A 22580-nucleotide genomic window follows, 5' to 3' on the forward strand; every position below is an offset into this window, starting at 1 on the left:
AAGAAGGGGGAAAAACCCACCCTGAATAATCTTGGAGCAACTAAGTGAAGTCTTCTATGTTTTCATTAAGTAAGACTAGGCACCCGATGTCTTCCCACTTTGAGGCACAGAGACTGCTGGCCTCCGCCTTGCAGAGCTGTTTGCCCCGCGCGCAGCATCTGTCCCCTAAGAACTGCCTGCCGGGTGTCTGCTTCGCCAGATTACACAACGTTTCCCAAGAGCCGTGTTCAGCATGGCATGCATGCTTCCTCCCAGAGCCCACAGAAATGTAAACAATTAGCATCCTATTAAAGATAACACCATAATAAACAGTGGACGATTAAAGTTCCAGTGCCACCAAATTGCAATCCGCCTTGATGCACTCAACAGAGAGCAAATCCGACGCAGCTATTGCTGAAATCAGAGCCTGTTGGAGAGGCTGCTCTGCTTGGGAAGCCACTGGGTGTCCAGCCCTCTCACTATGTGGCATCGAGAATAGGGCAAGTCAGATAAGTAGAAACCACAAATCACCTGTTGTCTCCACTGACAAGAAGTCCTTTAACTATGGTCACGAGGACATTTGAAAATAAAGAGAATCCTCATAAAAGGCTTATGTAATAGGGGAGATTAATTTACATACAAGGTTTTTATCCATCAGAACAATTGGCTCAGCCATGTTTACAGTTCTTTAAAGATACTTTGGGCAGGATGTGGCCTGTGAAATGCCTACATCATTTCTATGTTAGTAAAGACATGGGCTGCAGTTCACCAAGGTGTTTCAGTGCCCTGATAAATGTCCTATGGCCACTCAACTCTGTGCTTGGTTCTGAACACAGAGCATGCCTCTTGCCTCCTGGACAAAGAGTGATCGTGAGCATTTTGTGAGGATGTTTTTCTTTTCAGGATGCTTCTTTCCATTGTTAAAGTGGTGTGAAACAGTGGTAAGTGTGAGTGTTTTTAAGCAGAGGAGTCTTTCTTCAGTTTTACATAAGCATGTCCTGAGTGCTGGCTTTGTACCAAGCACTATCTGAGGCCCTGAGGATAAAATCACGAACTAGACAGAAAAGGTCTCTGTCTTCATCCAGCTCCCTCTTGTGGGAACATGCACTGATCATGGATTTTGGTTCCAAGGGACAGAAACACAGTTTCAACTAGCTCCAGCAAGAAGCACACTTATCGGTTCATGTAACTTGAAATCTAGGGAACATGCCATTTGGGCTACAGCTGGATTCGGTGCTCAGCAGTGAGAGACTGAAGCAATGTTATTTGGAATCTGAATCCTTTCTTTTGGCTCTCATTTCTGCCTTCTTCCATTCTGACCTTGTCTCACTGGCAGGTGATCTCCTCATAATGGGGAACAGGGCTGGCAGGATTTCTCAGTGAGGATTCCAGGGGAGGAGAGAGCATCTGTCCCAGTAGCTTGGATGAAAGTCCACATATTAGCCTGGTCTGAGTTTCATGCCCACCACTGATGCCTGAAGAACTAGTGGGTAGGGTCAGCCATCCAAAACCCTGGGGACTAGTCAGGATAATTGTGGCTATGCCTAGAGTGCATCCCCAAAAGAGGGGCATCAGTGACCACCATGGGGAGATAGACAGGCAAATAGATCATCATGGTACAGTGTGTTTCATGCTACGCTGAGGAAATAGAAGGGGCTGGGTGATCCCTCAGAAGGATCACCAACTCCAACTCCTGGGGTGAGAGGAAAGAGTTCTGGGAAGGAGAACTTTGGTAAGCATTAGCCTGAAAGCCTATGTGTGACGATGATGTCCATTTCTGCATGGCTTCACACATAGGCCTTACCAGTTCAATTTATGCCCTAAGGGCATATGCTAACTCTCTTGTGCTGTTCAAAGGACTTTATGAGATGATGGAAATGTTCTATGTCCTATCTAATATCACCAATGTCACTGGTCACACGGGAGTACTGAGCACTTGAGGTGTACCTAGTGAGGCTGAGGAACTGAAATTTAAATGTTATTTAACTTTATTTAAAATTAAAATTAAATAGCCACACATGGTTAATCGCCACCATGTTGAATAACGTAATGCTGTTGTAGTCTGATACCTAGTTTCCGAGGTACCAGCCTTATCTTTCAGGGCTTGCATTGCAAAAAGTTCTCTCTGAACAGAGGATGTCGTTAGGCTCTATAGTTCTTACTTTATAAAGTGGGGCTCTACCCTGAAATCCTGAACCATCAGGCTTCCAATCCCTATCTCCTCTACCAGAATATTTGCCCCTTGGAGGACAGAGTCCTTGTTTTGTCCATTACTCTGTCACCAGCAGCAAGAATAACACATAGAGGGTGCTCACTGTGTGTTTGTTGAATGAATCGCCCATTAGGTCAAATTCCACCAGATCTATTGTCTTCCATTACACCAGTGGCAGCCACCCTCTCTCTTCAGATAGAATAGAGCTATTGCCTTTCTGGGGAGCAGAATAGAGCTATTTCCTCTTTGGGGAGCTGGTCCCTAGCTGCAGTCTGGTAGACACTTGATGATTTAGCAAGGAGCTGGCATAAATGCAGTACAGAGCCATAGTCCCTTTGTTTTCTCATTGATCCCTCTCCTCCAAGTCTTCATAATACCTGTGCTTTCCACCCCACTGCCTACCATGTCCCAGACACCGGACATGCCCATCTGTTGGCTGTTTCCTCATGATGCCTTATGACCATCTCATCTAGAGAGTAGTGTTCTCCAGGCTCCCCATCACCCAGGAGGCAGAGGATCAAAGGGCTGCACAGTCATCCCTTTTCCTGGGAGCCTTGGCCAATTCATCTTTTTATAGCCCTCTGTGGGACCCATTTTCTACCTGGTTACTGGCTGAGGCCACCAGTGACTGACCTATTCTTCCTGTTCTGGCCAATCCTTAGCTTTATTCAAAATGGTATGGCTGGCTGACAGTACCTATCCATGTACATACGTAAAGAAAACTATGTCTATACATCACAGACAGGTCACTATCTAATCAAACACAGGACATCAATTAGGTTCATGCATGATTATCAGAAGCTTCGGTCCCTTCCCGAACATAGCCGTACACAGGGGAGTTTGTTCCTGTAGAAGGCTTGGTGATTACAAGGGGAAATGGCTGTCTTAGCCTCACACCATGATTTGGATGCCATAAGAAGGTGAAAACTGGTTCATAGCTACAGCCACGATGAGGGAGCTGGGCAGCTAAGTACAGAGCTCTTCGTAAGTTTGGACTCATACATGCTGTTTGCTAGTATTAAGTTCAGGTTCTGTGCACAGTGTTCCTTTTTGTTTCTTCCCTTCCATGCCTCCCTCACCAGGCTCGGGTTTAGCAATGGGGAGAGTGTGATTGATATTAGGGTTTTTTCCCTTGACAAGCTCAACAGGACTGCTCCAGGAACGATGATCATGGAACACCATAATTTATAATTTTCATAGCAACTATCTTGCTACATACTCATTTTTATGGTGTATAACCTCTCAAGAGATTGGCAGGAAGGATAGCATCTGGTTGAAAAAGGAGCTCTTTTTAGAGGAGTGCATAGACAGCTTCTCAGAAGACGTTTTAAAGCCAAGTTTCACTCCAGCTTGACTCATATTAGGAGCCAGCATGTATTTTTGACCAGATATTTTAGATTTAAAGTTATGCTGGAAGATCTGTATTTCAACTTTACATCATGGGCCATGTACTAAATATTTTTTGAGGAAGGAATTGGGCAGAACTTAAGGATAAACCAACATCTGCACCTCTTGATTTTCTCTTTCCTTTCCACATCTTTCTGGACTTCTTGCTTTCAAATAAGGAAGGCAAACGCCGTGTTTCAGTAGGACAGGCAGTATCTGTTCAGGTGGTAGTTTGTGGAGATGGTTTGAATGTCATTGGCAGTGCCAGGGATGTTGTGTGGAAATCATTGCACTTTAAAGAGCAGAAAAGCAATGGATGAAGATGCCGTTTGCTGAAGTGGAGAGAAAAAGAGAGCGTGAAGCAGAAATAAAACAACACAGCAAAAAGATGTTCAGATTTTTATTATGCTGTACATTGTAGTCCTTCGTGGTTCCATTACACAGTCTCATACCTCATTGCCATGTGAAATCATGTTGGGAACATGCAGCTTGACCTTCAGGCTTGTATAGGGGCCCTACTATTTTTTTTTCCAGAAGCTAAAAGAGAACAGGGTCACAGGTTGTCTAAAATGAAATTAATTTTCCTCCAATATTAGTTTGTAAATGTCTGTGGGAGAGAAACCATGGGATATAGGAATGTTACACAGTGATTCAAATTCCCTCAAATTTGAGCAGAGATTTTGGCATTATTTTCCATTTCACATAGGGATTTATGCACATTCTGCAGACTGTGTCCTCTGAAAGCTGTGGAAAGCGGGCTTCCAATTACTGATGCTGACGGTGAGGCTGGGAAAGCCCCCCGGAGCAGGGGGAGTGGCAGCTCCCCCCGCCTCCAACCCCAGCGTTCCTATTGTCTTAGGTGTCCCACCCCGTCCTACCTGAGTGGGATTCCAAAAGGCATATGGCACTTCCAGAAATGGTGTGGCTCGTGGGAGTGCTTCTTGATTAAGTGATAGTTCCTTGGATCTCAGAGATTTAAGATGAGCCAACTGTTATTCCTCTGAGATTTGAAGTTACCTGAATATTTTCAAAATATCTGTGTGGACCAACAATTATATACTAAAAAGTTACGTCCTAGGGGAGGCAGTGCCACCTGGGACAGTGGTTTTCCAAAGTTTGTTGCCTAAAGCATTTTCTTGTGAGATTTTTGGAGGAGGAAGGACTCCATGGTCAAATTAGCTTGGTAAATGCTACCACTAGGGTCCCTGTCATAGAGTTTCAAGGCGCACTTGAGCAGGTTAAAGGCCCTTAGCTGTTCCTTCCATTATGTAGAAAACAGTTTTGCTTTGATCCGCTTAACATGCATTAGCATCCTGTAGAACTCCTCACAAAACCCACTGTGGAAACGCCTTTGCAAGGAAGAGAACGATGGCTTGAGAATTGGGAGAGCCTGTCTTAGTCCTAACTGGACATCTCAGGAAAATCTGAAGATTTTGGCACAAATGTCAGGTTTGGGCAAAATGATACCCCCCTCCCTTGCCACAGACCCATTGAGCCCTAACTTTGGGTCAAAGTATGATGTTAACTGTTACCTGCAGGGCGGCTGTGCCTGGAACTGCCTTGAGCATACTGTCTTCATCCCTGCCCAATGCATATACCTCATGTCCTGAGCACAGAGGGTCCAGACCTCACAATTCCTGCTGCCTCCCAGGCTCTTCTCCTCTGGCGGGGATGTCCTCTACACACAGTCACCCCAACATCCCTTCAGCTCCTCAAACTGGACATGTCTTCTCAGTCTCAGGACCTTTGCACACATTGTCCTCTCTGCCTGGGGTGTTCCTCTCTAGTCTGTTACCACGCCCTGTTTAACAAATCCTACCCATAGATAATGGGTTCAGTAGTATCCTCCCAAAATTCATGTCCACCAGGAGCCAGAGAATGTGACCTTACTTATAGGGCCTTTGCAGATGTAGGTAGGTAAGTTGAGATGAGGTTATACTGGTTTAGGGTGGCACTAAATCTAATATGTTGGGTGCCCTTATATGACGAAGAGAGGATACGCAGACACAGAGGGAATGCGGCCATGGGAAGATGGAGGTAGAGATTGGAGTGACCTAGCTGTCACTCGAGGAACACCAGGCAATGCCAGGAGCCACCAGAAGCTTGGAAGAGGCTAGGAAAGGGTCTCCCTTAGAACTTTTAGATGGAGCTTGGCTCTGCTGACACCTCGAGTTTGAACTTCTAGCCTCCAAAACTATGAGAGAATAGTTTCTATTCAGTCACCTAGTTTGTAGTTCACTTGGTCCTTCATACCTATGGATTTTGCATCTATGGATTCAACCAACCATGAATAGAAAATATTCAAGAAAAAAATTACAACAATAAAAAATAATACAAACAAAAGCAATACAGTATAACAACTTTTTGTGCATGCTAGGTATTATAAGAAATCGAGAGATGATTTAAAGTATATGGGGAGATGCACAGAGGTTATATGCATATATTATACCACTTTATATCAGGGACATGAGCATCTACAGACTGAGGTTGGGGGTTCTGGAACTAATCCCCCATGAGCACCAAGGGACCAAGGTCCTTTGTTATGGCAGCTGTAGCACAGCAATGCATCATCATTTCTGCTCCCAGATCAAAGATGTCTTCCTCATGTTAGGTATTAGGGTCGCCTTTATCTACTAACAAGCATCAGGTGTTTCTCCTCTATGACATCTCTGGTACCTGCGATTTCTTATCCAGTGTCTGCTTCTACTAGCTGTGAGGCTTCTGGAGGGCAGGCAGGAGCCAAGACCCTCTTTCACTGTCACTGCTGTGTGTCCACTGATTGGCAGAGAGCTTGCCAGTTGGATGAAAATTTGATTAGTACACAGGATGCTCTGATGTTGTCCCATTTGATCCTCTTTCATACTGGAATTGTATCCTTTGTTGGTTTTCCCAGCAGACTAATTTTATGTCAGCTTTTCAAAAAGCACCAAGTAGCTGGGCATGGTGGCTCATGCCTGTAATTTTAGCACTTTGAAAGGCTGAGGTGGGCAGATCACTTGAGCCCAAAAGTTCGAGACCAGCCTGGACAACATGATGAGACCCTGTCTCTACTAAAAATAATAATAATAATAATAAATAGCTGGGTGTGATGGTGGGTGCCTGTAATCCCAGCTACTTGGGAGGTGAGGCAGGAGAATCGCTTGAACCTGGGAGACAGAGTGTGCCATGAGCTGAGATCACACCACTGCACTCCAGCTGACAGAGTGAGACTCCATCTTGGGTGGGGGGTGGGGGGGAAGCACCAAGCTTCAGAATGCCTAGAATGAGAAACAAGCCTGTATACAAGGAAATGGTTTTAGCCTAAAAGGAAATCATTGAGTGTAATTAATTGGTCCCCACCCAGGCCCTGACCTAAATGTTGGGGCAGTAAAAGATAATAACATGTTTTCTGCTCCCTGTGGAGCATACAGTGATGGGGCTGTAATTGGGAAGGATGCCAGAGCCAGAAAACGTTGGTGGACGATCACCAGTACATGCAGGGATAGCCGTGATCTAAAATCACTCACCACAGTTTGTTTCAAGAAACATCCAGTGAACACCTCCCATGGGTCAACACATTTAAAAAACAGAAGATAAAAGAATCCTCTTTATATCACACTCAAACCGCTTATTTGTGGAATTATAAATTAGAGCATTGCCTAGCCTCGCCAGGGATATAACTTCACTGTTTATCAAGACTGTGCCATCCTAATGGTACCTGATTTATGCAAAGCAGTGTGTCAGATTATTTTAAATTAATTGCGTCCTTGTCCCTTAGTATACAATGCCATGTTAGTTATATTTTATCTTTATTACCTAATGACCTCCAATTTGGCAGTAGTTTCTTACACTACTGTTTTCTGATTTCTTGTGGAGAGTGTTTTTGAATTAGACACATGTGCAGTGGGAAATATAGGTACAAGAAGGACAGAACCCAATATCTCTTTGAATTACAGACTACTGTCTCAAGGTTATCTGTGTGATAATTTGGGGATGTTATCTTCAGCGGATGCCTATGATTAGCCCAGTGTGGTCCTTTAGAAAGCTGGCCATTGTTAATCGGAAAGAAGAATCTCAATACCACCAGCTGAGTCAGGATTCTCTCCTGTGAAAATGATTTTTCTGTTTTTATTTTCTTAGCTCCAAAGTCTCTGTTGCAAATCCTCCATCCCTGAGCAGGACTGATGGTTGAAAAGAGTGATTTTCTGTCTTATTTTTAAGCAGCCAATGCCTTTCTTTTCAAATGATATTTTACTGTTAAAAACTAAGTTGGATATATCCTGATGAGGCTGCAAACCACAAGACTGAGGATGTTGGATCTGATTTTACACATGGGGATAACTCCCCAGGCTTCAGGAGCTGAAATTCAAACTTTATTATGCAGCATAATGAAAGCCGTTTTATTTCATTTCAATGTGGAAAGCCAGGCCAAAATTTCTGATTTTAAAAACAGGAGTGAGAAGGGAAGAAACCTGTGTATATCCTTAAATGGAAACATTGTATCTATGTTTTCAACCCTCCTGCTATAGACATTACATCACCTGGTCCAGGGATGGGGCCAGACTCTGCCCAGAGATCTGTGGATGATCCCACAGCTTGCTGGACAGGAAAAATAACCTTGGCTACCTTTATCCCTAGCCAAGCGAAGGAGCTAGAGTCACATGCTCTCTTGATGGACGGCATAGTCCTAAAAACGTCTCCACTCTCTGCAGGCCTTTGGAGCAGCTGAGCTAAGGCTGTGTTTGCTAATCGGGTTATGACCCAAGAGCTCCTGCCTGAGTTTGGCGATGGAGCATGTGATGAGCTCTGGGGTTGGTCTTTGCATGTGATTTTTCACCCTGTCCATTCAATCAGCAACGTAAAGCAGCCTTGAAATGCTATGAATAAATATTTGAAGTTTCTGGGTTTCTCATAACCCCATTTTTCTTCTAGGGATTAAATGGGAACCAGATGAGAATGGAGTCATTGCCTTTGACTGCAGGAACCGAAAATGGTAGGCAGTGGTCAGACCTCTTCGTTATTTCTCAAAGAGATATCTCGAAGAGAAGTCAGGATTAATTTTTACTTAATTTTTCCCTCGACCTAGGTACATCCAGGCAGCAACTTCTCCGAAAGACGTGGTCATTTTAGTTGATGTCAGTGGCAGCATGAAAGGACTCCGTCTGACTATCGCAAAGCAAACAGTCTCATCCATTTTGGATACACTGGGGGATGATGACTTCTTCAACATAATTGCTGTGAGTGCAGCTGTTTTGTGCCTTCTTTGCACTTTGGGTTCATTTGATCTTTTGGTAGTGACTGCTTAACATTGCTATTGCTGTTAGATCCAGAGCATCTAGATTCCAGAACATGAGAGCTGGTTAGTTCCATGAGAGTTTATACAGTCGTGGACAGTGGAAGGGCTTTTGGGAAATGCTACTGAACATTGCCTCTCTTAACCTACCATGCAGCCACATCATCTGAGAGAATGGCACACCGGATGTGGTTTTCCTGGAGAGCCGACATTTTCAGCTTCTTAGAAAGTAGCCTTAGCGAGATTTTCACGAAGCCACTAGAATTTCTCACCTGGAAATTAACTTCCAGCTAGGTTAGCCTGATGATAATGATGATGATAATAATCAATAATCATAGTGATGATGATGGCAACGAAGCAGCTAAAATATGGAGAGCAGTGTATGGCTCACTGACCATTTTATTTCAGCTTCTGGGGAAAATGCAGCATTTATTAAATGCCTGCTTTTAATAAATGCCTTACTCTTCATATTTTTATTATATTTGTTTTTTACAGCAATTCTAGGAGGTAGAGGGTGGTTTGGGCATATTCTCAAATGGAGGTGATGAAATTGAAAGAGTGTCAGTAACTCGCCCAGGCCACAAGACTGGCAAGTTGGAAATTTGGGAACCAAGCCCGAGGCTGGGCAGTCACGTAGCCTGGAAATGGCCACTTATTCAGGCCTCCATTTGGTCAATGCAAAGAGTCAAACTCTGCAAAATATTTGGAGAGATTTATTCTGAGCCAAATATGAGTGACCACGCAGCCCTCAGGAGGTCCTGGGAACATGTGCCCAAGGTGGTTGGGGTACGGCTTGGTTTTATACATTTTAGGGAGGCATGAGACTTCTGTCAAATACATTTAAGAAATACATTGGTTTGATCCAGAAAGGCAGGACAATTCCAAGCAGGGGCTCCCAGCTTATAGGAAGATTTTAAAATTTTCTAGTTGACAGTTGATTTTCTCTGAAGACCTGGGGTGAATAGAAAGGAATGTCTGGGTTAAGATCAAGGATGGTGGAGGCCCGAGTTCTTATTTGCAGAGGAAGCGTTCAAGTCCTAGGCTTCAGAGAGAATAGTTTGTAAAATGTTTGTTTGTTAGTTTGCTTTTTTATCAGACTTAAAGTCTGTGTTGATGTTGATGCCAGACAGGTATAGTGAGGCATGTTCCACCCCCATTCCCAGCACGGCCTGAAGCAATCTCTCAGGTTAAATTTTATAAGAGCCCTGGCTGAGGAGGAAGTGGATTCAGATGGTGGGGGACCTTAGAATTTTATATTTAGTTTACAGTCTCCAGTTCTTTTTCTTCTTCCCACTGATTATTTGGATGATTTTCATCATGCCCCTTATGTTCCTCTCACTCTTTTTCCAAAGGCTCATCTCAGTGAGCCTGATTTGAGTCCTTGAGCACTTAACCAAGTACGTGTGTGTGGTGGACACTTGTTCTTTTGCATGAAAATAACACACATCACATCTATTTGGGACTTGAAGTGGTTGCTATGGGCAGTGGAGGCAGCATGGTGACGGGGGCAAAGCCTGGGTTTTGGAGTTGGGCTGTTTTGAATCCTCTTCTGCCACATACGCTGTGTGTCTTGGGGCTGATTACTTTAGTCTGGGCATGAGCCCCCTCAACTGTGAAGTGTATTGCTCACTTTGCCCACAGGGTTGCTTCTGGGATCATCTGTGTTGATCACCAGAGTCAAGCTGGTTCCCAGCCGGGCTCCTTAGCCAGTGGTGGGACACAAAAGAAGAGGGTGCTCCAAGAATGCTGTTGCTATCTGCTTGGGTCTGCTTGGCTCCCCTAGACCCCCGAGCAGAGTATGTTGTCATGGAGCCTTATGCCCGGGCTGCCTTCTGCATGGGCATGACACTCACTTGTGTTTTCCAGGCAGAGGGTCTGGGCATCTAAATGGCATGAAGATGGTCAAGGGGATTGCCTGGACTAGTGTCCTGCCTACAGGCCTCTTCTGATCAGACTGTCAGAACAAAAGGGCACAACCACAGGGCAGCATGACTTGTAGCTTCCGATTTTAAGAACTCTGAAAGAGGAAAGAGAAAAGAAAGAGAATACTAAATTCCCTGGAAGCAGAAGTTAGTTTTGTTCATTCATGGATATGTCCTCAGCACCTAGGCAGTGCTTGGCAAATAGCAGGAGTTTAAATATTTGTTGAATGAATAATAACCACAACTGCCAACTGTGCTTGCTGTGTGCAAGTCAGCTGCTAAGTGTCCCGTGCGGATTATCTCATGGAATCCTCACCCCAGCTGTGTGTCATGTGGCACGAAGACAGAGGTGTAAAGTCGCAGAAGTGACCGTCTTGAGTTACACGGCGAGACAAAGCAGCACAGTAAAGATTCAGACATTGTCTGGCTTCACCTTGCACCGTTTCCTGAGCAGAAGTGAAAAAGATGTAGTTGATCCACTCAGCCATCGTGTCATGGAATTATACGGCCTGGAGGCATAGTTCTTTAGAAGGAGACTTTGAGATAGTTAAAACTTTGGGTTTTCTAATCAAGAAAGTTACTCTAGTTGCCAGTCTAGCGGTGAGAATGCAAATGTGGCTTGATCCCCACACATCCTGAAGCATTTACAGATAAGAAGCAGCTAATTTGAGACTATCTTTCTTATTAATCTTTAATTACTTATTACAGAAGTATCAGAAATTCACATAATAAGAAGAGCTAACTAATTACATCCTGAATCCTTTATCAGTCAGGATTTATTGTTCTGTTAACAAAACCAATCGATTGAAATAATCTATGTAAGTTCATTAAGATATACAAACAGTGTCAACTCAGTAAAGAAGAGACGGTGATTAAGATAATTAAAAGTAGACATGCCAGTTATTATAGAACAGTTAAGAAAAAGAAATTTCTTTAATCCAAATATCCATTTATATAAAGAAACCCATTAAAGATCCCATTAACCCTCACTGTACATCTGTTTGTAAGTTTTCAACATAAATAATCAGCTTCAACGCTATTTACATAATTATTTCAACAACTAAAAAGACACTCTGAACTTCTTTATTTGAAGCCTTTATGGTAAAATCATGAACTTTGTTTCTCTAATGGGTAAGAGAATGGATCAGATATGTTAGTGAATTTATATTAGAAGGCCAAGGCCATAAAAGAACCATTAATTAACAGTGATGTTTATAGGTTGATTGCTTTTTAATGTAGGCAACATATGTAAAAATTTTAAACAATTCAGTAATGTTCTCATTTCTCTTTCATTTGGCACATATTCTAAATGTTTCTGTGTATATGAACACACAGTCTTTTCACAAAAATAGATACATATTTTATAGAATATTCAGCAACTCTTATTGCAATCAAATGTATTTGAATAACAGAGCATTCCATCACATTTTTTACTCACAAGTGCTACAGTGAGTGCAGTGCACTGAATATAATGCATATATTTCTGCAAGATTGGGTGTGCTTCTATTGAAATAAACCCAGAAGTGAAATTGCTGCACCAAAGGGTATGCGCACAGGTCCCTACCAGAATGTCTATCAAGCAGGGTATAATGTTTACACGCTTACCAACAGTTTGAGGGTTCTAAATAATAGGAGATTCATAGCTGGCAGATTTTCATTTGCATTCCCTTGAATTGTCTCTCCCAATCCTAAGCATCTTCTATGAATTTTGCCTTGTTGAATTCTTTTTTTTTTTTCGTCTATCACCTCCTCCTGTTTCCGCCCTGACACAATTGCTCTAGTAATATGGTGTAGGTTTTCCTTCAGTCTGTTGAAAATGGTCACTTGTCTCCTGACTAGAGGGTGACCCCACTGCAGGTTCTTAAAGTGCAGGGGAATGGGATATTTGAAACACCATCCAGAATGCCCTGCAAATCTGTGAGAGTGCATTGTTATCGTCAGCTGGATTCCATTTATGAAAGAGGACATTATCATTTCACCCTCCATTACACTGTCAGCCTTCCTTTGCTTGCTGGGTAGATGTTTGCGGAGACAGTTCAGTGTTTTAGTGGAAAAGTTGAGAATACAGTATTTTCAGTGTTGGAAGCCCTCGTGTACTATAGGTTTTTGTTTATGCAAATCTAATTCATCATTGCCACTTGATTTTCAGTGCCATCACGGAGAACGGAGGAAAGAGACTTAAATAGTGGGAAAGACTTCCCTTGGCCACTTAAGTTCATCTTTCGGTTTTGCATGTTTTATGAAGTTCATTGTGAACTTCATCTTTTATGTTATATGAAAAGTTTCTGATCTTGATCATCCAGAGTATAAGCATAAAAAGACAATGTTAAAAATTGTTTTAGCTTTTATGGCCAAGGTATTGCAAGATCTATCTAAAATGGACAAACTAACTGATTGAATTATGAAAGAAGAGTTGAAATATGAGAATAATTTTGTGCAGTTGAAGTTAAAATTTTAAGGTCAAAACACTGGTGCATGAAGAGAGATGTCTCTGACAAGAGAAAAGGCATATTTTTCTGATTCACTTTGAAGTCTAACTTCAAGCCATGCATTACATTAACAATATTATCATAAAAATGAGGGTGCTAATTCTGTCTGATGCTGAAATTTGAAAAATGACTTTACAGAAGCCTAAGCCATGCATTAAACGAACACAGTATTAACTGGGCTGACATTGTTAAGTCAATTTAAATGCCTCCTGCAGCCCATATTTGTGCAGACTTGAATTGAGAAGAGCATCATTTGTTAGTTCAACCAAGAACTTTCTGATGCCCTGGTTTTAATCTGCAGATTTTCTTTAGAACTGTTTCTCCAATGCTTTGCCTGCTGTGGATTTGCTTTTTAAGGTAATCGATTCCGTATTAAAAGTATGAGGATAGCATTTTCTTTCAGTGCTCATTTGTTCTGTACTACTAATTGTGTCCAGTTGTGTTTCAAATTACATAAGATGCTTTTGTAATGCAAAAGATCCCTGGGATGGCTTGTGTTGGTGAAAATATTGCGGGTTCATCTGCTTTATTACATAATCCCTACACATTTTCATTCAAAGGTTATTTAATCAAAAGTGCACCAGTAAAACCATAAAAATATTTAATGGAGTCCCAGCAATTCTGCATCAGTTTCTTGCATTACATGAACATGGCAGTGTTTAATTCTATGGGTTATTTATTTATTTTTTTTTTTTGCAGAACTTTGGATTCTTTGAAACATAGCCACTTATTTCCTTTACTTTTTGTTTATCTGTTTTCTGAAAGAGGTAGAGATTCTCATCTTATTTTCTGTTTCTGTGCCAATTTTTTTCCTGGCTTTGTTCTAAGTCTTTCCATTAGTGATCTTCTCTACGATTTTGCTTTTTTGTTTCTTTGTTCTGTTGATTCATTCAACAAATAGTATTGAGTGCTCAGCATTAAGCATTGGGGCTGACTTAAGACAGGATGTCAGAGATGTAGGTTTTGTGTGTGTGAGCCTTGTTGCGGGGGCTGCCAGGAAGCAGGTCTCACAACACATCGTGGCCAATGTAGCCTTGGAGAGGGAGTAGTTAGGGGGCGGGGGGTCTAGATCTGGGGCATGTACCCTGTGGGGCTCTGTGGTAGCTTATTGGAAGAACTAATGACTGAGTGGACATTTGAAGATAAATAGGCTAGCCAGGTGTAGACAAACATGATGGGACAGGGCAGGGAGAAGAAAAGGAAGGAGTCAGCGACTGAGGAGGAAAGTACCATTTGCATGTATAAGAACCCCCAGACCCCAAGAAAGAGCTCTCAGTGTGTCTGGTTCACATGGGGGTGCGGGTGAATGTGGAGGCAGGTGAATCAGGTGAGTGATTGTGAAATGAATGAGACTGGATGGAGAGAGGCAAGCTAGATTGAACCAGTCTGGTCAGCCAGGTGGAGGAACTGGGACAGCCCATGGAGGCAGTGGAGAGACACAAAAGTGAGTCTCAGCTTCAGGGCAGGGCATTGAGATGCGTCCTAAAGCCTCTCCTGCTTAGGGAGGTCTTTCCTTGCCCTTTTCCTAGGTGACTGATGACCTTCTTTTAGGCCTGAAAGCGGCATGGCTTTCATCTGTCAAATTCAGCTTCCAATATTTGGTAGATTCTTCACTATTACTCAGAGTCCAAAGTTAGTTGTCCTTGGCTCTCTGGCTTTTGGGCTGTGATTCACCTAAGCCAGCAGTGTATGCTGGGATTCTACACTAACGTGGAAGCTCCTGTGAACCTTCGTGGGAGGGTCTAGCCCATTTGCATTGCTTTTAGATCCTTCTCCAAAACGTTCCAGCCCTTCATTTAATGAAAGTTGCCTTTGCTGTTTTAAATCATCATTAACATCCTCATTGATCACTTTACTGTGTCTGTGAAAGGAGAGGTGTAGGGAATGCTCACAGACACGGGGCAAAAGGAAAGAAAAGACATGTGATAATGTGTCCTTGCCCTCAGAGCAGAGAGTTTGGAGGCTGAATGGAGACAGAGGGACAGTTTCCTCAGCAAGAGTGGTGGGATGCAGTCTAATACCTGAGGAAGATTGTGGGTTTGTCTCAAGCCTGTTTTTATTTTTGGAGGGATTGTTGCAACATCACAGATGAACAGTATTTGTCATAAAAAGGAAAACCAGGGCCAGGCACGGTGGCTCATGCCTGTAACCCTAGTACTTTGGTAGGCTGAGGCGGGAGGATTGCTTGAGCCCAGGAATTTGAGACCAGCCTAGGCAACATAGGGAGACCATGTCTCTACAAATAATTTTTTAAAAATTAGCTGGACATGATGACATGTGCCTGTGGTCTGAGCTACTTGGGAGGCTGAGTCAGGAGGATTGCTTGACCCTGGTAGGTGGAGGCTACAGTGAACTGTGATCACACCACTGTATTCTACCCTGGCTGACACAGTAGGACCCCATATCAAAAACAAACAAAAAAAGGAACAAAAGGAAAAACAGACACTATGTTCAGTTGGAATGAACATATTCTTTTACTAAGAAAAGCAAAAAATGGTTCATTGTCACTCTATAGTGATGTTCATGAGCCAAGTTAGCTGCTGTTTTATGGCCCTGGCACACAGCAAGTGCTTAGGGTAATACACACTGAGGAAATAAAGAAGTCAAGAGTTCTGTGGCAGATGCCATCCTCCATGGGGAATTGGCAGTAAGCCGACTGTACCATCTTGGCTCCCTGTCTGCCAAAGACCTTGGTCCCTGGGAGGATTCAGAGAGTGGCTTAGAGTGAGACAATGTGTGGGCTTATCTTGGGTGTGTAGACAGTGACATGTGCCTGATGACATGATATCTTATCTCCAACAAACGCAGATTCATGGTCTCCAGAGGAGGCCAAAGACACATGCCCCCTGTTCCAAAGAGTGGGTCACTTTGCCAACACTGACATCACCCCCCTCCTACATGGCAAGCTCCAGCTCTGGGTGCAGGGTGTCACCTGTTAGTCTTTCCCTTGTGTAGCACACATCACACTCACATATATATTTTCTTTTCTTTTTTGTGCATTTGTGTATGTGCACCTAGATGCCTTTCTCTTTCTTATGTGCCTGGTTCTTTGTTGACTGTTATCTCATTTCATCCTCACAATGAGCTCATGAGAGAGGTGCAGTTAGAATACTTGCTTGCCCAACACAAAAACTGAGGCCAAGGTCACTCAGCTAGTGTGTGGCAGAGTCAGGATTTGAACCCAGGCCTGCCTGCCTACGTTGCTTTAGCTCTACTGTTCTACCCTTGTGAGAATCAGAAAAGGAAAGCTAAGCAGGAAGGAAGCAGCGAGAAGAAAGCCAACAGTGACTAAGCCCCCGCGTGCTGTGTGGCAGCTTCTGAGTTCTTTAAAGGGTGAAAGTTCTTGTCTGTTTCCTCAACGTGTGGTTGACAGGCTGGACTGGACCTGTTTCCGGGGCAGCGTGGGCCCACTCCTCTCTCGCTATGAGACCCTTCCCATTTCCCAGAAATTTGCAAGAAGGACTAACCACTTGGGCAGGAAGGAAAAAGGTTAAGTACTTCTTTAGAGTTCAATCCTGGTAGTGCAGGGGAGTAAAAGCAAATTATAGAAGGAAATTGCATCTACCTGGTGATGATGTGGGTTGTATCCTTTTCTTCCTTAGACTATTGAGATCAGATTATTTAAGTAGGGATCAAGGAGAGCTATTTATAAGGCTGTTGCATCTTAGGGCAAGAGGTGACCACATCTTGAGTTGTAAATATATATGACCCTTCTGCATCATCGTTTCACAAAATAGTAATATAGGGAACATACATAAAAATGCAGAAGCTGAAAGATTTCCAAATAAAGGGCTGCAAGAAGTCTGGAAGCAGTTCTGTGCATGGGGCATCCTTGGGTCCCTCTTGGGAGGAGCTGTTGGGTAGTGAGAGGAGCATACATAGCCAGCAGGCCTCCTTGGTACAGCTGCCTGGTGTGCACCATTCCCTTACACACATGGCTGAGCTCGGCTCCCTCTGGTGATACAGACCAGATTGCTCGGCATAGCTTTATCCTGATGCAGTCAAGGGAAATTAGTCAACTGCAAGCTTGGATGATGCCACTAACAAGCTGGCTGGGATTCAGAAGAGCAGATTCTTCCACTGAGGCCATAGCACACACAGTGATGGCGAGCATGGTTTTGATTACTGCACATGTACCTCCCTGATGAGGGCAAGAACTCCCTGGTCTTCTTGACTTTTAAATCCCTTCTGCAGCCCCCGCATGTATAGACTTTTATACTAGCAAGGCAGTTTCCGGTCCGTTGCCTCACTCAATTTCTGCAGGGGCCCCCAAAGGGAGACTAGAAGGTGAATTAGTATCTTCTTATGCAAAAGATTCTGGGATCAGAGAGGCTTAGCGACTTCCCCAAGGCCACACAGTGAGTACATGGTAGAGGCAGGACTTGGACCCAAGTGACCTGGCTTCCAGCTGAAACTGTACAACCTCAGGAATCAACTTTGAGAGTGTGCATTAGGTAGAATGTCAGTGAAGTGATTCAATTTACCTGGAGAATGGAAGAATGAGAGGAAGTAAAACCAAGGTGGGAACCTCAATTAGGAAAGATTTGGGCTCTAGGTTACAGAACAGGTGAAGAATGATTGGTTCAGCTTCAGGCATCTGATGATATCATGTAAGAAGCCTGAAGGAGAGTGGCTGCAGTCTTTGGACAGTAGCTCAGCGTTATCCTCAGGGACCCACACTGGCTCCATCTTGCTGCTCTGTCTTCCTTGGTCTTTATATTCCATTCTTTGTCTTGTAACCTCATAGTTGCAAAATGACTACAGGAACTCCACACAATAACATCCCAAGTAGGAAGAAAAGAGTGGGTATAGATGAGTTTTCCCTTAATGGCAGGAAGACATTTCATTGAAACTGTCCAGCAAACTTCCCCTTACGCCATGGTCATTTGACTGCCCCTAGCTGCAAGACAGTCTATGAAAAGTTGTGTCCAACAGAGGGGAACTGGATGGCTGTGACTGGCTAAGACCTTTTGTGCTTCAGGCCTTAGAAATTGGTGTATTGTCACCCTAAACCACATCAGTCAGCCAGGGAAGTGAAGGAGAGGGGAATGGTTGTTTTCTCAGCACCTTCCAGGGTCAGTCCAAGACAGACTGAGAGCTTTGGTGGAATTTTCGTTCATATTTGAACTGTGCAGTTGCTTCTTGGATCCTGAGATGATGTCTGTTTGTTGACTAAAAGTCGTACTCCCATTTCTCAATGGCTAATTTCATAAATATATTTTTACTCCATGCCTCATTAGAGGATATTTAAGCCCTCAAACCATTGGGATAATTTTTCAAATGCTTTTATATGACTAAATTCAAAGAAGAGAGAGAGGGTGCAAGCCTGACTGATGGGGAGATCTGGAGGTTTGGGAGCCAGAGAGGATAAGTTGTGGGCATTGAGGTCCTGTGGTGAGTGGCTGTGAGGTCAGTCTGCCTGGATTTGAATCTCAACTCCGCCGCCCCCCTCCCTTACTCTCTGGAGTCTTTGGGCAATTTGATCATTTTTGCCATGCCTCAGTTTCCCTATCTGTAAAGGGGGAGTAATTGGAGGTGCTTAACCTGCAGATGAAGTTTACCTGGTGCCTAGATGCAGTAAGTGCTCAACAGTTAATTGCCAAGGTCAGTATGATCACCACCCCTGCTTGCTTAGTGAGGCTCTCTTCATGGGAAACCTGATGCATCCCAGTTGCTCTTGAACAGCTTCAGGCCTAGCCCCTTGTCAACCTGTCCCTGAGGTGTATCCAGAGTGATTTCCCAAGCTTATCTCTTTATTTCACTCACTCTCATGTTCACAGCCCTGCGTAGTCCTTGCTGACTGTGGTTTTAAAGCCCAAACTCCCTACGCCAGCTTTGCTCAAGAGCTAGCTGGGTCTGGGAGAGATGGCTCTGTTCTCTTCCCTCAGGAGCTCCAGGCCTCTTTGGCTGCTAAAGTGGATATACCATGACACTGTCATCAATCAAATGGTCCTCAGGCACCTGCTTTGGGTCCAGCCATGTAACTGCCGCAGGAAATACACTGAAGGACCAGGCATGAGCCCTAATGGTGTGGTCCCACTTTGTGGTGGGGAATCCAGGCAACAGATAATTAGAATTTACAGGGAATATATAGAAGAGGGACCTAACCTGGTGCCTAGCCTGCACCAGAGCTGCTTCCCAGAGGAGGTAGGAATGACCTGACCCAGAATGTGAACAGGAATCAGCCAGAGAGAAGAGGTGCCAGAGAGAGAACTCCAGGAAGGGATCCCAGCGTTGGAGAGCCTGATCCAATGTCTCAGAGGAGACATGTCAGAGGACAGCAGGGGAATAATGGCTGGCCAGGACAAGTTTTAGGAGAAGGTTGATGAGTGAAGATGCTAACGTGTCAGCAGGGCCAAGGGTCCAGAGCCTCGCAAAGCCCCAGGATTTCTTATCTGCACAGCAATGGGAGCTGTGAATGGGATTGACAAAAGGCAAGATGATCAGATGTGTGTTTTGGAAGGACCAGCCTCCCTGCAGGGCAGAGAAACAAGCTTGCTGAGAGAAATGAAGATAAGAATACTCACATTTTTGCTGCCTGGTTGTGAGCTTTGGGCAAAAAAAATAAAGGGCCCAATTCTGAGTATTTTGGGATTGAAGTGATGGGGGTGCTGGTGTTGGCAGTGCATGGGAAATTGTGCATGCACAGTGTCCTGACTGGTACCCATATACTCTCTCAGAGTGACCAACGAACATTAAGACTTGTTCTGTCCCCACTCATGTGTAACCGACACATGTGTCCCTTGGTTTCATGAAGCCAAAGACAGTAGCTGGAGCTGTATCCATGCAACTCTGGGATGCTCTGCAGATCCCACCTGGACCACGGGCTCATGGCTGTCGGCCATGCCCAGGGAACTGCCAGTGTTTGGAGCCAACCCCAAAGAATGGTTAGTTAACAGAGTATACCCCGAACCCTGCCATCTACCAGCACATGCTCTAGAAGTTTCTCCTTCAAACAAGAAAAGAGTAAGTGTCTGTAGCACTAGGTCATAATTGCCTAGAGGGTCACCCGTGGGAGTGGTGACCTTATGTGAAGAAATGGAGCCTGTGATTATGCCACTTTTTTGTTGTTTATATGCATATCTCCTTAATTATTAAGAAGTACCCTTAATTATTAAGGGTAATAATTAAGTACTTCTTAATTATTAAGAAGTACCCTTCAATTCCTTAACTGTTTCTTCTTGACTCTTTTCCTTTGCAGTATAACGAGGAGCTTCACTATGTGGAACCTTGCCTGAATGGAACCTTGGTGCAAGCCGACAGGACAAACAAGGAGGTAGGGGCAGCGGGGGGAGCATCACAGTCACGGCATACTCCTGTCTCCCTCATAGTGATTGTTTTACCATAAATCTGTCTTGATTAGAAAAAGAAAACTTCATCAAATGCATTGCCCTTTCATTGAGGCCCTTGGAGCCCCCATGTGTAGAATATTCTTTAAGGGGCGCAAAGAAAATCATGACACTAAAATAATTTCATTGAATTCAGAGGCTCGCTAGTTCTGAAATCCTCATACTCTAATAAACACATGCTGTGGCGTGCCTGATGCATATGTTGACACTCTTGAAAGAATATGGCTCTTGCTGAGATTTCAAAGAAAATTGAACCAGCTTGTTATTTCCCTTGTTGTCCTTCTCATGGTTGATTAAATGGTCATTGGGGCAACAGATGGGGTAACTTTTCCGATCTTAAAGGTAAGCCTTACAAGGATAGGGATGCTGTCTGCTCACTATTGTATCTTCAATGTGCTGAGCATTGCTGGTTCTGTCAATATTGCAGAGCAAAAGGAAGAGATGGTAAAGGAGAATCTTACAAAATGGAACAGAGGTTTTCCCCTCCAGTTTTGGAGCATCCTAGGAAAAAATTTCTAAAGTAGACTTCTGTAAAATAAGTCCTGTTTCCCTTAAGCCACTTTTGAATTTGTCAGATGCAACTACCACAGCTACCACCATGCCACCCCTACAGGGCCAGCCGAAATTTTCACTTGAAGGTGTTTCTGTGGCTGCAACCATGTCACACCTGACCTTATTCATAGCTGCCATTGCCCGTGTTGATTTTCTGTACCTGACACACAGAGCTGCTCTTCCCCTGGAGAATGGACCTGCGTGAGGTGGCTGGGGGCAATGGCTAAGGTAGACTTCTGTGTGGCACATTCTATGTGCTGGAGAGAATCCCCTGGCCTAAATTGTATTGGTGTTATCTTAGATGCAAGTAGTAGAAGAACTTAATTTGGGTATCGTTGAGGAAGTGAACAGCAGATGATTGGGGGAAATTCATTCCAGCTGAAATACCAAGTATAACGGAAAAAATATACCAGAGTTAATATCTGGGCTTCAATTTGAGGGGAAAGAATCACCATGATAAGCTTCCTATTTGGGAGGGAGAAACCAAGTACATTGTAGTTCAAAGAACAAGTGTAACCTGAGAATCCACATTCATGGGTAGTGTCTAGGCTAAGGTAGGAAAAGTGACTTAAGTCTATAGCCACATTTCTCTAGGGACCTTTCCCCTTTGGCCATTGTATAGGTGAAGATCTCATCCATATTCCAATAGTGTAATATTGTAATATCCTCCAGAGCCTCAAATAGGTGTTCAGTGCTGGTGCTTGCAATATTAAACAGAACAGACGCTTAAATGATCAAAGCCTTTCTTCAGATTGCTTCCCAGAGGAACAAAGGACAGTGTGATCTTTGGAAACAGAAAGTTTTATGAAGGAAAAAAAGTGATGAGAGGAAATGGTCTACAAAATTGTTTTAAATTGCCTTTGAATTTATGGATATTGAAGACTGGAATACTTTTGAATATAAAAGCTAATCTGGACTTTTTATTCTGCCAGTATGGAGTAACCATATTCCAATGAGGTCCTCACCTTTATAACTAAGAAGCCCTGGGTGTAGCACAGCATACAAGTATAGGTTGAGTATTCCTTATCTAAAATGGTTGGGACTAGAAGTGTTTATGATTTTTCAGATTTTGGAATATTTGCATTATACCTACTGGTTGGGCATCCCTAATCTGAAAATCTGAAATCCAAAATGCTCCAGTGAGCATTTCCTTTGGGTATGACCTTTGAGCATTATGTTGGTGCTTAAAGAGTTTCGGATTTTGGAGAATTGCATATTTTGGATTCTGGATGTTTGAATTAGAAAGGCTTAATCTGTATGAGAAGACTTGAAAAGGAGAAAGTGAAATGTCTAGGGGCTTTGGGCCTTAAAGACAAAAGGGAAGTTCCCTGATTTTCCTGTTTGACTCCTATATATCATGAACAGAGCATTCCAGAATCTTCTCACTTGGACCAACAATAGGCACAGATTTAAAAAAAA

At 43.5% G+C, this 22580-nt stretch overlaps 1 protein-coding gene across 2 annotated transcripts in view; it reads left to right on the forward strand.

Annotated features, from left to right (window-relative positions):
• LOC108314525 (voltage-dependent calcium channel subunit alpha-2/delta-3) overlaps positions 1–22580 on the forward strand; it is an 823636-nt gene that overhangs the window by 325658 nt on the left and 475398 nt on the right. For both annotated transcript variants that reach the window (XM_017543458.2, XM_037743848.1), the window contains exons 6-8: positions 8489–8549; positions 8643–8793; positions 20462–20536. In XM_017543458.2, the coding sequence (XP_017398947.2) occupies positions 8489–8549; positions 8643–8793; positions 20462–20536 (287 nt within the window). The remainder of the gene's footprint in view (positions 1–8488; positions 8550–8642; positions 8794–20461; positions 20537–22580) is intronic.

Source organism: Cebus imitator, unplaced genomic scaffold (genome assembly GCF_001604975.1).
Source record: "Cebus imitator isolate Cc_AM_T3 unplaced genomic scaffold, Cebus_imitator-1.0 Scaffold8, whole genome shotgun sequence".
NCBI classification, from domain to species: domain Eukaryota; kingdom Metazoa; phylum Chordata; class Mammalia; order Primates; family Cebidae; genus Cebus; species Cebus imitator.